Source organism: Stegostoma tigrinum, chromosome 2, assembly GCF_030684315.1.
Source record: "Stegostoma tigrinum isolate sSteTig4 chromosome 2, sSteTig4.hap1, whole genome shotgun sequence".
Taxonomy (NCBI): domain Eukaryota; kingdom Metazoa; phylum Chordata; class Chondrichthyes; order Orectolobiformes; family Stegostomatidae; genus Stegostoma; species Stegostoma tigrinum.
The window spans coordinates 27908724-27924577 of NC_081355.1; the positions used below are offsets into that span (position 1 = coordinate 27908724).

Here is a 15854-nt window from a genome sequence, read left to right on the forward strand (position 1 = left end):
CACAACATGATGGAGGGTATTCTCAGTGTGAAAGCGGGACTTTGACCTGCAAGGACTGTGCAGTGCTCACTCTTACTAATACTGTCATGAACTGATGCAACTGCAGCCGACAGACTGGTAAGGATGAGGTCAAGTATGTTTTTGCCTCTTTTTGGTTCCCCGACCACCTGCTGCAGACCCAGTCTAGCTGCTAGTGTCCTTTAGGACCTGGCAGTTCAATCAATAGGACTGCTGCTGAGCCACTCTTGGTAATGGACATTGGAATTCCCCACCCAGAGTACGATTTGTATCTTCGTCATTCTCGGTGCCTCCTCCAAGTAGTGTTCGAAATGGAGGGGAGTACCGATTCGTCAGCTGAGGGAGGAGAGTACATAGTATGCCCATGTTTAACCTGAAGCCATGAGACTTCGTGGGGTCCAGAGACAAGTGTTGAGGGCTCCCAGAGCAACTACCTCCCAAATGTATACCACTATGCCGCCACCTCTGCTGGGTCTGTCCTGCCAGTGAGAGAGATGAATATCCATGGATGGCCCTGGTGGCATCTGGGGCAATGTAAAGTAAGATTCCATGGGTATAACTATGTCAGATTGTTGCTTAACTACTCAGTGAGACAACACTTCCAAATTTGGCACGAGCCAAAATATTAGTGAGGACGACTTTTCAGGGTCAACAGGGTTGTTTCCGCCATTATTTCTTCTGATGCCTCGGCTGATACCAGGTGATCCATCTGGTTTCATTTCTTTGAGACGTTTAGTGATTCGTACAAAAGAATGGGTTGCTAGGCTATTTCAGAGGGCAACTGAGTCAACCACATTGCTGTGGGTCTGAAGACACACATAGGCCAGGCCAGGTGATCATGGCAAATTTCCTTCCCTGAAGGACATTAGTGATCCAGATGAGTTTTTCCAATAACCAATGATTTCAATGATTCATTATTCAATTTTTAAACAAAAAACTGAATTCAAATTCTACCATCTCCCATGACAGGTTTCGAACCCAAGTCCCCAGAACGTTAACCAAGTTTCTGGATTAATAGCTTAATGATAATACCACTAGGCCATCACCGACCCATAAACTAACAGTATGATAACTGAAGTTTCCAAAATATTGTTGAAATAGTTACTTGGAATTTTGGTTAAGGTAATATGATCCTCTGGCATTTCATACCATATCAAAATCATGCCTCTTGGAAGTTTTGTTATTTTAACATTAAGGAAGGTCTCAATGTATCAGTTGGAGGTAAATTTTGTCAGTTTGATTGCACTGGGTAGCTTTTCTTCAACCAGCAGCTGATGAATTATAAAATCATTGAATGTACCAATACTTCAGCAGATCTTGCTCTTTACCTTCGATTTATTAGGTTTCTTCTTCTTGTCTGTAGTACTGCTCTCTCGGCTTTGTGTCTAAAAATAAGAATGATAATATTCGTGAGATAATACAACATTACATCTGTGGATTAATTTTTTGCATACTTACCAAACTGTAAACTTCTATTTCAATTTCAAAATCATTTGAGACATCCTGCCTAAAATAGAAGAAAAGTTTGTGTACTTAATCCAGGCAAAAAGACAAAATAAAAAAGGTTCAATTTTTCTAAACACAGAATCATGAAACAGCTCAGACTATAGTACTGCAGTGAAGTACTGAAGGAACAATGAAGTGTCAGTCTTGGTCAGTGTTTTTGAAATATTCCTTTAGTGGACTATTTGGCAAGTCAGGCAAGAGACACTGCAACCAACCTACAGGTTCTATTCTGTTATTCTGCCACTGTAAAAACTCAGAAGTAGTGGGAAGAATTGCACTACTTTTGATGAAACACCAATGATGTGATAGATCATTCAAACCTGAAACCTTTGGTCTCATGCTGGCCCTCACATTCAGCTAGTTCTTTAGGAAGAAATTTCTCTCCCAACTCAATGGATTTGTAGGTCTTTTGAGGAAATACTGTGGTCTTCTCACTGCTCTTCCTCAATCTGCAATCTCATATGGGGTAAGCAAGGTCCAACAGAGGGTATTAAGCAGCCAGTTAATGACTACTCAAAAGGCTGAAATCATGGCAGATCACCCTGCTCTGACCTCAAGAAAGGGTTCATCTTCAAAGTCAAATGATTACTTTCTAATACACATGGTTGTTGGTGGTCATTTCTTGGAGGTGGAGCATTTGCAGGTGAAGAGTGAAAGTTCAGTCTCCAGCTGGATCTGTGGCTGCTGTGGATGCTTTCCCTGCCAACTCTTCAGCTGACTAGGTGAAATCCAACTGATTAAAATATTTCTGACCATCCTCCCAGTTTTCAGATCACAAGAGTTAAAAATTTAGTTTCATTGTTAAATCTCAACATAACAGTGACATAAATCTCATTATAAACATACGTTGTTGTTTCCTGTCTTTGTCATGCCTGAATATAATTTGTGCAAATGGAACTCTCAGTTCTAATTCTGATCTTGGCTGTGAAGTCAGTGGTTTGCATTTTGGACCAGCTTGTGGACCACCTGGGAGGACCCTTGTCCATAGGCTACACCCAAGAATCAACGGTCCAGGTTATTTCTCAAGTTCTGCAGCAGCGTTTAAACTCATGTCCTTCTATCGCCAAGAAAATATTCATTTGTTTGTCTGCTTTTCAGATTCCTCTTGATATGAGCCAAAAACGAATCCCTTCATCAAAACTATTTCAGCACATGATTGGAAAATGATATTAAAGGAGAAGAATCATTTGATAATTAACCAATAAATGTAAAAATTGCAGCTATGGAGATAACACAGTTTCTTCACTTAACTTTAGACTGGCATCATTTTATTCAGAGCCCTGAACTAGGTACTTGAATGCAAATAAGTTGTTAACGTAATATGTCAAATAGTTTAAGACAGCCTGCAAATATGTAAATTAAAATTGAACTTTGGATTTTGTTTCCATGTTTCTTACTTACAGTGTAAATTTTGTGGGGAAAGTAATAGCGTCTCCACTTAGTGCAATCTGGGTGGGGGCCAGTGGCGTGGCCACCATATTTAATGCTCCTGCTTTAATCAGTATAAAGAAATAATAGCTGGTAGCATCTGTAAGAGATCAATAATTCAAAATCAGCCTTATGTAATTAAAGGCTTTCTGATGTAAACGCAATTTGACTGTATGCACCTTTCAATTTTATTTGCAAATAACATTTGGAATTTTAATGATTAGACCCTACAATTACTTCATGTATAACTAATTCAAATACTATCTCAGAAAGCCAAAAGGCTAAAATATAACATGTTTAAAAAAAACCAACTACAAAATTTGTATTGGAGTTCATTAACTTTTGATATTTAATAGAAAGGAAAAATTCACGATAGAGCATGTTTTTAATTTAGTTATGTTTGTATATCCAAACTAATTGATTTCAAAATTTAGAAAAAGTCATTGGGAGCATTATATTTTGGTCTAATCCAAATCAAGTCACATTGGACTACATTAAACTTTAAACTTTCTTTGCTGTTGGACATCAGATCCAAACAGTGCTTGATTAGCATGCCATTTCAAAAAATGTCTGGTCACTCAAACAATTTATTGCTTTAAGCAGTTATGGTTGTCAAGATAACCTAATTTGCAACAGCAGTTCACTTGACTAGACTTCTTTCGCAAAGCTGCTCCAATTCAAGTCTGAACAAGCATTTTTCAAATAGACAAAAACAGTGTCCAATGGCTGAAACAGTAAAGGTCATTGCTACAGAACTGTCCAGTTTTGCACAATTCTAGTTTATGGACAAGTGAAATTTTGGTATTGAAAATGTAAAGGAGATCTCCAATTGCAATCTATTACATTTTAAAACCCATTAGGTGTAGATCAATACCATGGACAAAGGAGCAATTATCGAATACCATTTTTAGTAGCTGGTTCAGCTTGAGGGCAGAACATACCAATCTTATTACTCTGTATTTTAAATTAGGCTTACCCATTTTGTGAGCTGTTGAGCAGATGAAATCAGCCTTCAAAGGAAGGCGGATTTCTGAAAGTGCAACACAGCCCCTTGATGGAGCATATTCGCTAGCTGCTTTCTCCATATGGTCTCCTCTTTTACTTGAAGGCACTCCTTCACTCTTCAGTTTATTCAGTTCAGTGAGAAGTGCCAACCTCTTTTCACCTATGTGTGAAAACAAGAGTTTGGGTTTAACAAACAAGTTCTTTATGCGCCTTATTCTTTAAAATTGTGCAAGTATATTTTATATTGCAATATGTCATGCTTGCTTTGCTCAACACTTTAGTGTGATAGCTGTCAATTTAAATTCAATTCGTAGCTAAACTTGATGTAATCTTTCCCAAGGGAATATGCACAACTTAATTTAGAGAAATGATTATATGTACTTGTAATTTGATTTCAAATATAGATAATAAATTTAAGCTTAACCTCAAAGTAATGCAAATTTGCACTACTTTATTGAACTCACAGCATTATTACAATGAAACGTTTGTTTCATTGACATCTGTGCTTGTCAAACATAAATCAACATACAGTAATTGTTCTAACATTATTTTATTCAAACGCCCTTCAGACTCTGCCTTTTGCATGGTTGTGCTGGCTAGGAGGGGTAGGGAGAAAAATCCCAGGTTGGCCTGACCATAGCATTTTAACAAGAATAATCAAAATGAAAATTGCTATTTCAATGTTGTATTGATTACTCAGAGCTGGTTGATAACAGTACAATTGAAAAGAAGCATACAAGTAATTACATTTTAGCATTTAATGGACTTTAATAGGTTTGAATTAGAGGTTTCAGAAAAATTCAGAACAGTAAGCCTGAGAAAAGCACAACTTTTACTGTTGGAAGTGGGCATTCACACAACACACTTCGTTCTAGAGAAAATTGTACATTCACAAACATATTGCATCTTAAATGTTTCTTACTGGCAATCAGCAGCAACCTTTCAGCCTCAGCCTCTTGCTGAGATCCTTTCCCGTGATCTTCATCTGTGCAACAGTTTAAAGCCTGACTTGCCTGGTGGATAACACTTTGCTGGATATTTATCTCATTATTCAGATTCTTGAAATGATAAAGCGAAACCAATTAATATATGAGAAAGATAGTACATTAGTAACATCAGAGGATTTACAGTTTGGACTGATGGAAAACCAGCGGTCTCCTCCCAGAATAAAAAATGAATTCAAACAAGGTGTACCATGTGACCTAAAACCAAGTTCAGTTTGTTCTTCTGACAAATACACATGAAACTCCATTTCTTTCCACATCCCTGAAATTTAATGCTCTTAAATCAAAGTGCATAATTGCAAAGGCAATCAGGTTGATGTAATGTCCAGAGTGCTATAGTCCTCTTGCATTGAAGTCATTACCTTCATCCTCTGTTTAACAGAAACTGAACTTAGAGTTGCAGTATTCTTTTCCTCAAGTCTTTGAGAAACATCCTCTTTACGAACAATGACTTGTTTTGCTGAAGGGCGTTCGGCATTAAGTCTTTGAGACCTGTAGGCATCAATACTGTGAAGAAAGGGGGAAGGCAGTTGAAATTACAACACAAAAATGATTAAAGTTAAAGTTTAAAGGGCTTCCTCTGGATCAGCGTCCAACAGGAATTGAAAATCTAGAATTATACAAGACAAATTGCTAAATAATTGGCTCGTTATAAATTCACTATTTTCTTTACATTGTCATCCATGTTGCCTCCTATTTGTCAGAACAATTTGCTTTGCATAGGCAAGATTATTTCTATTGCCTCTTAGTTCTGAATTTCTCCCCAAAGACACTGCTTACCTACTTAAGACTCTGACTCAGTTACGTACATTCACAAGGATTTTTTTTTAAAAAGTACTTCCTTGTGCTGTTGTCCATTTTCTACTGATTAGTTGTAATTCAAATTTGGTTGATAAAATTTGACATTTTATTTGTACAAAATTCCACCCAGAGACTTGAGGTACATTTTATTTGCTAAGCTCTGGCTTCTGAAGATGGGACTTCATGTTGGCCGTGTTTAGAGCAACGCAAAGTTTTATTAGGTTAGCAACCTGATACGATCCCACCCCAAATGTAGATGGAAGGTGGCAAATTTACAAAGAGCACCACAAAGCGTAATCTCCTGCAACTTCATCCTTTAATCCCCTCTCAATTAGGGAATAAAGCCAACATTTCCCAAACTGAGGAACATGAGAGAGCCAACCACATGAAATCTGCGTGCGAAGTACTTGCTCAGGTGAAACTGACAGACTAAATAGCCTCCAAACAATTGAGCTAAATAGCTGTAGCCTGGCTAGGCGAGAGGTCATACTTGGGGTGTTTTCACTGCTTGGCAGGTGATAATTCATTTAACTTCATCTGCACTTCCTTGCTATCAGCCTTCACTGCAGCACAAGTGGGGAAGACCAAGCTATACTTTGGTCAGCTGAAGAGTCAGAAAAATAAATAAATACAGCATAAGGAAACTTTGAGCTGCCTGCTCTCAGTCAGATGGCTCACCACAGAACAGACAGGGTGAACATGCAGAGATTCTACTCAAAAGGGGAGATGCCAAAACAGCAAAACAGAGTTAACATCTTGTGTCAAATGACTCTTGGGACGGTTCCTAAGAAAAGTCATTGGACTTGCAACATTAACTGTTTCCTTGTTCACTAATGTTGCTAGACAAAATATGTTTCTCCAGTACTTTATTTTTATTTGCAAACTTACGAAATGTTTTGTATGCAGAGACAATAAAAAGACAATTGTGGAAAATGACTGCCAGGTCAATGTTATAACATAGCATTCCTTTAACTTGCAAAGGTATAAAACTGGATCGACTACCTGACATCAACATATGTACCAGAAATTACAATGGTACACTCAGCCTTGTCAATCATGCAAAATCTTACTAGTAACACCTTGGGGGATAATGCCAAAAATTGGCAGATATTTCTCAGACTAGTCAAGCAAAAGCATGATATAGTTCTAACTCTAATTCACGGAATTGTATCTAGCACAAAACATCCCAGATAACAAGATCACCATCCCTGGGTATGATGGGCCCAGGAGAGGTGGGGGGGGCACAGTGGTGTACAATGAGGAGGGAGATGCTGTGGGAGCTCTCAACATTGATTCTGGACACCATGAGGATTTGTGGCACCAAGTCCTGTGAATTGCAACATCCAAGCCCACCCCGCACCCTCCCACAGAAAGCAGCAAATAACATTAGTATGAAAAAGACAGTGCAAAATGATTCCACAAACAATGCTTCAGACACAAGTTGGTGGTCCTGCCACAACAAATTGCGAATGGTGACGACAATTAAACAACTCATTGGAGGAGATGGATCCACCAATCTCCTCATCCTCAGTCAATGGAGGGCGGGGTGTGGTGGTGGTCTGTGTGTGTGTGCCTGACACACCTGTGTAAAAGGCAGGGTTGAAACATTTACAACAATATTCAGCCAGAAGTACCAAGTGGATGATCCATCTTGGCTGCTCCAGAGCCCCCAGGATCAGATGCCAGTCTTCAGTCAATTCAATTCACTCCACATAATCATCAAGAAGTAACTGATACACTGAATATAACAAAGATTATGGGCCCTGATAATATTCCAGCAACAGGACCGAAGACTTGGTCTTCGGAATATGCTGCTACACTGTCAAGTTGCACCAGCACAGCTACAACAATGGCATCTACCTGACACTATGGAAAATTGTCCAGACATGTCCTGTACCGAAAAAGTACAAATCTGAACCATCTAATTATCACTCCATCAGTCTACTCTTTCTCATCAGTAAAGTGATGGAGGGAACTATTGCCACGCATTATCAAATAGCACGCACTTAGAATTAACCTGCTCACCTGACATTTAGTGTGGGTCCTAGCAAAGCCACTCAGCTCCTGGACTCATTACAACTTGGTTCAAACATGGACAACATAGTTGAGCGCCAGGCAGCAACAGGGAACGATTTGCCTTTGACATCAAGGAGCCTTAACAAGATTTGTATCAATGAGAACCAGGGGAGATCTCTCTGATGCTTGGAGACATACCTGGCACAGAGGAAGACAGTTGTGGATTTGAGACCATCATCTCCGCTCCAGGACATCTCCACAGGCCTTCCCTAGGTTAGTGTCATAGGTCCAACCAACTTCAGCTGCTTCGTCAGTGATGCTCATCCACCATAAGGTCAGAAGTGGGGATGGTTGCTGATGGTTGCACAACATCCAGCACTATTTGCAATTCCAATGATCAGAAGCTGAGCAGGACTAGGCACATAAACACCGTGGCCAAAAGAACAGATCATAGGCTAAGAATCTTGCAGACACTAATTCAAGCAACCACCCAGTGTCTGCTCACCACCTACAAGGCATAAGTCGGGAATGTTTTGGAATACTCTCCACTTGCCCCGATGAGTGCAGGTCCACCAATACTCAAGAAAGTTGACACCATTCAGGTCAAAGCCGCCCACTTGATTGGTACCACATTATATTCACTCACTCCACCAGCATGTTCAGAACTGCACTGGAACCCATCTACAGGATGTACTACAAAAAATATACCAAGGTTCCTTAGGCAGTACCTTCCAAATCCACAACTCCAACCATCCCAAAGGACAAGGACAGTGGATACATGGGAACATCATCACCAGCAAGTTTCCCTATAAGTAATCATTGTGACATAGAAATGTATTGCCTTTCCTTCACTATCACAGAAATCCTAGAACTCCCTCTGTATCAATACTGCGGTTCACCTACACCAAGTGAACTGCAGCAGTTCAAGAAGCTATAGTCAACACAGTGTGGAGTTGGAAAAAACAGATCAGGCAGCACCAGAGGAGCAGGAAAGTCAACATTTCAGGTCAGGGCCCTCCATCAGGGTCTCAGAGTTCAAGCAGCTATCTCACCAACACCTACTCAAAAGGGCAATCAGGCATGGGCAATAAATGGCAGCCTACCTAGTGAGGCCCACATTTCTGAATTAATTTTAAAAATGTTCATATTAGGTGTCAACATTGGATATTCACATGGGGATGAGAGGAGGGGCCTGAATATAGAAGAATGAGCAAAATATATCGTGGGAGGGATGTTGTGTAGGAGAATGCTGGAAAAGTCAGACTGTGGGGCATGAAATTTGAAACTGCCACTGACCTTTCCTGTCTGCTTGGAGCAATATATTCAAGTTTCAGATATCAGACTGCTGTTGCTCACTTTCTTATCCATACTTCATGTCACCTGACAACCACTCCAGTCCTTCAGATATTTCAGCATGACCTGCATACAAGAGTCTGAGACCCTGGTAGTGGCCTTCCCAGGTCTCCTTTCCATTCTTCTAGTTGCTCTGGCTCATGTATCAAAGTTTACCGTTCTGATACATGCAGATTCCTTTCTAACTAGAAATCCTACCTTTAATAATTTTACTCCACCTGTTTTGACTGAGAGGTGTGAAAGCAGGATGCTAATACTTGGGGTGAGTTAAAGAGACACAGCAAAGCCTGCTTCGGTGACAAGTGGGTTTCTGAGCCATTAATTGTCCCTCTGCTGTTTGGAAGTCCACTTGGATAAAATGTTAGCTTATGTCTTTCTCCATTGCAGGGAAAAGAAGCAAATGAAAAACAAAGCAAAATAAGCTGAAATACAATCAAATCCACTCTTGCATACTTAAGACCAATATCAAAGCTTTGAGTCAGAAGGGAAATACTCCAGGAAGTGAATACTCAAACAAAGTACTCATTTATTTAAAAAAAAAACTTACTGTCCTTTTTGATTTGTAAGCATCCCACAATCAAATTATGAAATTAAAATAGAAGTTAACCATATTCCCAGAGCACCATAGACTGGTGGCAAATTAAACCAAAGTCACCATACCTCAGACAAAATGCAATGTTGAGAAAGCAGAGCCTTTAAGGTGACCCTGACTGGTACAGTAATTGAACCTAGACACTTGCAGAGTGATGCCTTCACAAACCAACCATCTAGACAACTGAGACAATAACAATATCCTTGATACCTGTATAATAAGCTATGGGCACCTGTTGAAGACCCCACACTGCCAGAAGACTCTGCTCTGGTTATGTGTTCTTGTTGTAATTTGTCCATCTTCATTTTGTCTGAAGTTATGTTCTCCTGTGTTGCAGGACTCATTGTAATATTTGTAGAAACAGATTTCTGTACAAAAATAACAGTAAAATATAACATCATAAACTTTTTCAAAGTTATATTTTTAAATTGCAGTGAGAAACAAATTCTTTAAAAATGTTTAATTTAACAATTGCATTTTTGTCAAATTTGCTAGTATTATGAAATTTTACTTCAAAGATCAGACTAGCACATTTGTTCAAATCACGTTTACAGAAACAAAGGCATAATATTATCAAGTAAATTGGAAAACATTACTTAAAAGGGATGACAGTGGCTAGGCAATGGCAAACACTTATGTAGTGCATGGATGCTCTGCAACGGTTCATTCCTGTTGGACACAAAAATGAATACAGAAATGTGGTCCAACTGTGGCTAATAGGGAAATTAGGGATAGCATTAGGTCCAAGAAAGGGATGCACAGATTAGCCAAAAGGAGTAGCAGACCTGAGTAATGGGAGCAGAGTACATTTCTGCAAAGGAGGACGTAGGGTTTGATTCAGTGAGGGAAACTGGAATACAATAGTAAGGTTTCAGGGAACATAAACTGATTGTAACAGCTTCTACACATATGTGAAGAGAAAAAGATGGTAAAAGACCAAAGACCTTACAGTCAGAAACAAGGAAAGATACAATGGGAAAGAGGAGATGGCAGATCAACTGAAAAACATACTTTGGTTCTATCTTCACAAACAACTGCCCCAAAATGTTGGGGATCACACAATCTAGTAAGAGAGGCTAACTGAAGGAAATTGGTAAAAGCAGTAAAATGGTACAGAAAAATTGTAGAAAAATCCCCAGGCTCTGAGAATCTACATCCCCAGAGTACTTAAGGAAGTAGCCCACAAAATAGTGGATGCATTGGTGGTCATCTTTCAAGTTCTATACACTCTGGAACAGGTCCTATGGACTGGAGTATAGCTAATGTAACCCAACGATTTGGAAAAAGAGGTAAAAAGAAAACAGGGAGCTACAGGCTGGCAAGGTTGACATCAGTTGTGGGGAAATACTAGAATTCTTCATAGGATTAGACAACTAATCTAGAGACCTAGGCAATGTTCTTGGGACATGGGCTCAAATCCTGGTACGGTGGAAATTTAATTCCAATTTCTTTTATTGAATTCAGAGTCTAACGGTGACCATGAAGCCATTTGATGATGTTGGGGAAAAAAAACCCATCTAGTTCACTTATATCCTTTAGGGAAGGAAATCTGCTCTCCTTACCTAATTTGGCCTAATTATGACCCCATACCCACAGCAATATGTTTGACTCATAACTGCCCTTTCGGCAATTAGGAATGGACAACAAATGCTGGCTGAGCCAATGATGTCTGCATCCCATCAATTAATTTTGACAAAAATCTATTTCTGAAATAAATCTAGTTCTTCACTTGTAAAACACAATCAGGCAGAGTTAATTTGAAATAACGAGGTGTGGAGCTGGATGAACACAGCAGGCCAAACAGCATCTTAGGACCAGGGAAGCTGGCGTTTCGGGCCTAGACCCTTCATCAGAAATGGGGGAGAGGAAGAGGGTTCTGAAATAAATTGGGGGGGGGGGGGAGGTGAGAAAGAGAGAGGCGGATCGAAGATGGGTGGAGAGGCGAGCAGTTTCAAGGCCGAAGAAACTGCGCGCCTCTCCACCTATCTTCTCCTCTATCCATCTTCGATCTGTCTCCCCCTCTCTCCCTATTTATTTCAGAACCCTCTTCCCCTCCCCTATTTCTGATGAAGGGTCTAGGCCCAAAACGTCAGCTTTCCTGCTCCTTAGATGCTGCTTGGCCTGCTGTGTTCATCCAGCTCCACACCTCGTTATCTCGGATTGTCCAGCATCTGCAGTTCCTATTATCTCTGATACAGAGTTAATTTGAATTCGCTTTTGAGTAGGTGACTTATAGAATTGATATGGGGGAGCCAGTGGATATAGCTTACTTGGACCTTCAAAAGGTTTTTGACAAAGCGCCACCTGAGAGATTAGCATGCAAAATTAAAGCTCATGGGATTGGAGATAATGTTCTGACATGGCGAGACAGCTGGGTGGCAGGAAACAAAGGGTAAGGATAAAAACGTATTTTTCTGAGTGGCAGCCAGTGACTAGTGGAGTACTGCAGGAATCAGTGCTTGGACTGCAGCTATTCACAATATATATTTTCACACAGATAAAGGAAATCAAATGTAATATCTCAATGTTTGCAGTTGACACAAAGCTGAGTTGGAGTTTGAACAATGCATTGCTATTTCAGTACGACTGGAAGTTGAATGAGTGGGCAAATGCTTGGCAGATGAAGTCTAATGAGTTCATCTACTTTTGTAGCCGAAACAGAAGGCAGATTATTTGAATGGTGATGAATTGGGAAGCAGGGAAGTGCAATGAAACTTGGGTGTCTTTGTACACCAATTGCTAAAAGTAAGCATGCAGGTGCAGCAGGCTGGTGAAAAAGGCTAATGGTACATTTGCCTTCATAGCAAGAGTATTCAAGCACATAAGCTGGGATGCTGTGCTGCAAATGTATGAGGTACTAATGAGAGCAGACCTGGTGTATTGAGTGCAGTTTTGGTCTCCTTACTGAGAAAGTTTGCTTTTGCCAAGGAGGGAGTGCAATGAAGGCTCTTGAAATGGTAGGACTGACACATGAAGAGAGATTGGATTGGTTGAAGTTATATTCACAGAAGGACTTTAGAATAATGAGAGGGGCAGAGTCCTTTTGAAATCTATGAAGTTCTAACAGGATTAGAAAAGATACACACAGGTAGGCTGTTTCAGATGACAGGGAATCCAGAAGCAGGAGTCACATAGTCAGAGAGTCTCTGACTCTATGATCATGTGGTGACCTTATGTTTTGCACCCTTCAGGTTACAAACTGAGTCTGTTGATGAAACAAAATCTATGTTAAATTACTTACACTTGGAAAAGGCAGAAGTATAACATTTACCTACTGGACATACCAGTACTTAAACTAAGTGCTTAAAGCCAAACAATCTAATTAATGCCTTGGGACATGAGGAAGATGTGACATTTTAAACTTACTATATAAATTTAAATGAAAATGTGGTAGAAATCAAACCCTCAAGTGCGTTTCAAAGACAAAGCAAGTGAGAATTGAGTGCAGTGGTGTGGCAGATTGAAAGAAAAAAGGAAAAAGAAGAAGAAAAAGAAAAAGAAATAAAACCAGGACATTTAGTACTATGTGGAATTTGTCAGTAGCAATGTAGTCAAACATATCAAGTTTGTATTCCTGCAATAAGGAAAATGACCAAATAATTTTTGGTCTGATTGATTGGTAAATAAACAGTAATTAGGAAAATTTGCTGATTCTTTGAAAAGTGTTGCCTTTTTAAAAAAATATCCTAAGATGTCCAATGGGGCTTTGGTTTAATTTTTCAAACATATGACAGCATCTCTGACAATGCAGCACTGGAGTGCCAACCTAGATCTTTAGCTAAATCACTGGATCAGGGTTAAAAAAAATCAGCCATCATAATGAGAAAGCTGACAGGAAGATGTCTAAAGTAATTGGCTTTGGAAGTATAAAGATGAGAGAAACTAGGGATCTAAAAAAGGTGTTCAAAATGCTTATGGAGGTTTTGACAAAGTATATCAGGAAATGATCCAGACCAGTTGGGGAATTAGCAACTGAAGACACAAATTTAAGGTCATTTGCAGGAAAAAAGAGAGAACAGGTCTGTTAGACTTGTCATGTTCTACAAGATAGATGATTGGTGAAAAGCATAATATATCTTTCAGAGAAGTAGTTAATTACTACACGGCAAAGAAAGATTTAAGAGATATAGGGGAAGACCAGATAAATGGGGACAATTGCTTAGGCCTATCAAAGAACCAATGCAACAGAATGCCTAACAGGCTTTCTTGCTTTCTGTTTCATACATTTTTAGTATTCACAAGTCTTTTGATGCAAAACTGGGACTGTCACATTGTTGCATTCAGTAATGCTTTTCCAAAGCTACAGCCAAGTTGCATTAATGGGATAGAGCATATTGGCTCTTTTTTACCCCCGGTGGTGGAGGGGAGAGAGCAGTGACGTAATTAAAAATAGTATAGAGTGCTCATGTGCAGGCAATGAATACCTAAATAGTCAAAGCTTGTGTCAGTTTTCACCAATAACAATGCTTACTTTGATGAGCTTACAAATTGACCAAAAATGGTGGGGATTGAAAAAATCCTAGATACGTCGAAACAGAATTCTACAAATCTAAATCTCACCTCTGGATTTGTGACAGCATCAACTGTTTCTACCAACGGAGCAAGTAGCGACATTGAGGATATGTTCAGTTCATCACTTTTCCCCTCCATTTCACTTTCAGTTTCCTTTTTGCACTCCCTTCTTTCATCCAATTCCTCATCTCCGTATTCTTCTTCTTCCAGTACACCATCAAATAATTCATTAATTACTTCCGAACTATTAATTTCTTCATCATTGTCAACACTCATCTCAACTACACATACCGCTTCATCTTTATCTGCCAGAATCACATCAATTCAAATTAAATGTTAAACAATCTTGGATTTCAAACATCACATTACAGAATATTGATTAGTACACATAGAACACTTATATCCTACTTCAACAAATGTTTCAACCATTTTCAGAATGGTATCATTTCCAGAAAAAAAAAACATACATTTCACTTATAATACCAGCTAACATTATGGTTGGAGTGGTGTTGTCAGCAGGCAGTGAAACCTTTAGACCAACAGTTTCCTCTTCTACCAACTTGATTAAATTCTAAAGCGTACAAAGAAAAATTAAGTGATGGCAAACCAATCTACTCCATCATTCACTTCTGAGCTCCAGTAGCTACACAGGGCCTGTGGGGAATGTAAAGAAAGCTAGAAAGAACTCAAGCAGAGAATTAGGAGAGCAAGAAGGGGCCATGAAATGACATTGATAGTTAGGGTTAAAGACAATCCCAAGGCATTCTATATTTATATTAAAAGCAACAGGAACGTAGGACTACACAAGAATAAAGGAGTGAACTTGTGCTTGGAGGCAGAGGATACGGGCAAGATCCTAAATGAGTGCCTTGCACCAGTATTCACCCAGGAGAAGGATATAGGGGATAGGGAGATTTGTGTGGGGCATGTAAATATGCTAGAGAATTTTGAGATTAAGAAAGCAGCAGTGTGGGGTCTCTTGAAGTGCATTAAGGTGGATAAGTCCACAGGACTCGATGGTATGTCAAGGTTGTCAAGATCTTTGTATTCTTGTTAGCCATTGGACAGGTCCTAGAGTATTTGCAAGTAGCTAATGTTGTTCCCCTAGGAAGAGGAGAAAACTATAGACCATTGTATGGGAAGCTATTGGAGAGAATTTGTAGGGATAGGACATATGCACATCTGAAAAAGCATGGCCTAATGAATCAGTCCTCATGGTTTTATGCAGGGCATATCAAGTACTAACTTGACTAAATTCTAAGGTGGTGGCAAAAGGTGATGAATGAGGATAAAGCAATGGATATTATCTACATGGATTTTAGTAACACTTTACAAGGTCCCTCAGACTTATCCAGAAGGGCGGTATGGTAGCTCAGTGGTTTGCACTGCTATTTCTCAGTGCCAGGGACCCAGGATCAATTCCACCATTGGGCGTCTGTCTGTGTGGAGTTTGCATGCTTTCCCTGTGCCTGAGCAGTTTCCACTGGGTGCTCCGGTTTCCTCCCACAGTTCAAACATGCGCACTTAGGTGGATTGGCCATGCTAAATTAATCATATTGTGTTCAGGGATATAGAGATTAAGTGCGTTAGCCGTGGGAAATGCAGGGTTACAGGCATAA

At 39.6% G+C, this 15854-nt stretch overlaps 1 protein-coding gene across 3 annotated transcripts in view; it reads right to left on the reverse strand.

The window, feature by feature from the left end:
* The window catches only part of anln (anillin, actin binding protein), a 95842-nt gene that overhangs the window by 32405 nt on the left and 47583 nt on the right, over positions 1–15854 (reverse strand). For all 3 annotated transcript variants that reach the window (XM_059653013.1, XM_059653015.1, XM_048549130.2), the window contains 8 exons: positions 14284–14540; positions 9934–10091; positions 5324–5468; positions 4880–5015; positions 3929–4117; positions 2926–3052; positions 1477–1525; positions 1347–1403 (listed from right to left, as the gene is read on the reverse strand). In XM_059653013.1, coding sequence (XP_059508996.1) covers positions 1347–1403; positions 1477–1525; positions 2926–3052; positions 3929–4117; positions 4880–5015; positions 5324–5468; positions 9934–10091; positions 14284–14540 — 1118 coding nt within the window. The remainder of the gene's footprint in view (positions 1–1346; positions 1404–1476; positions 1526–2925; positions 3053–3928; positions 4118–4879; positions 5016–5323; positions 5469–9933; positions 10092–14283; positions 14541–15854) is intronic.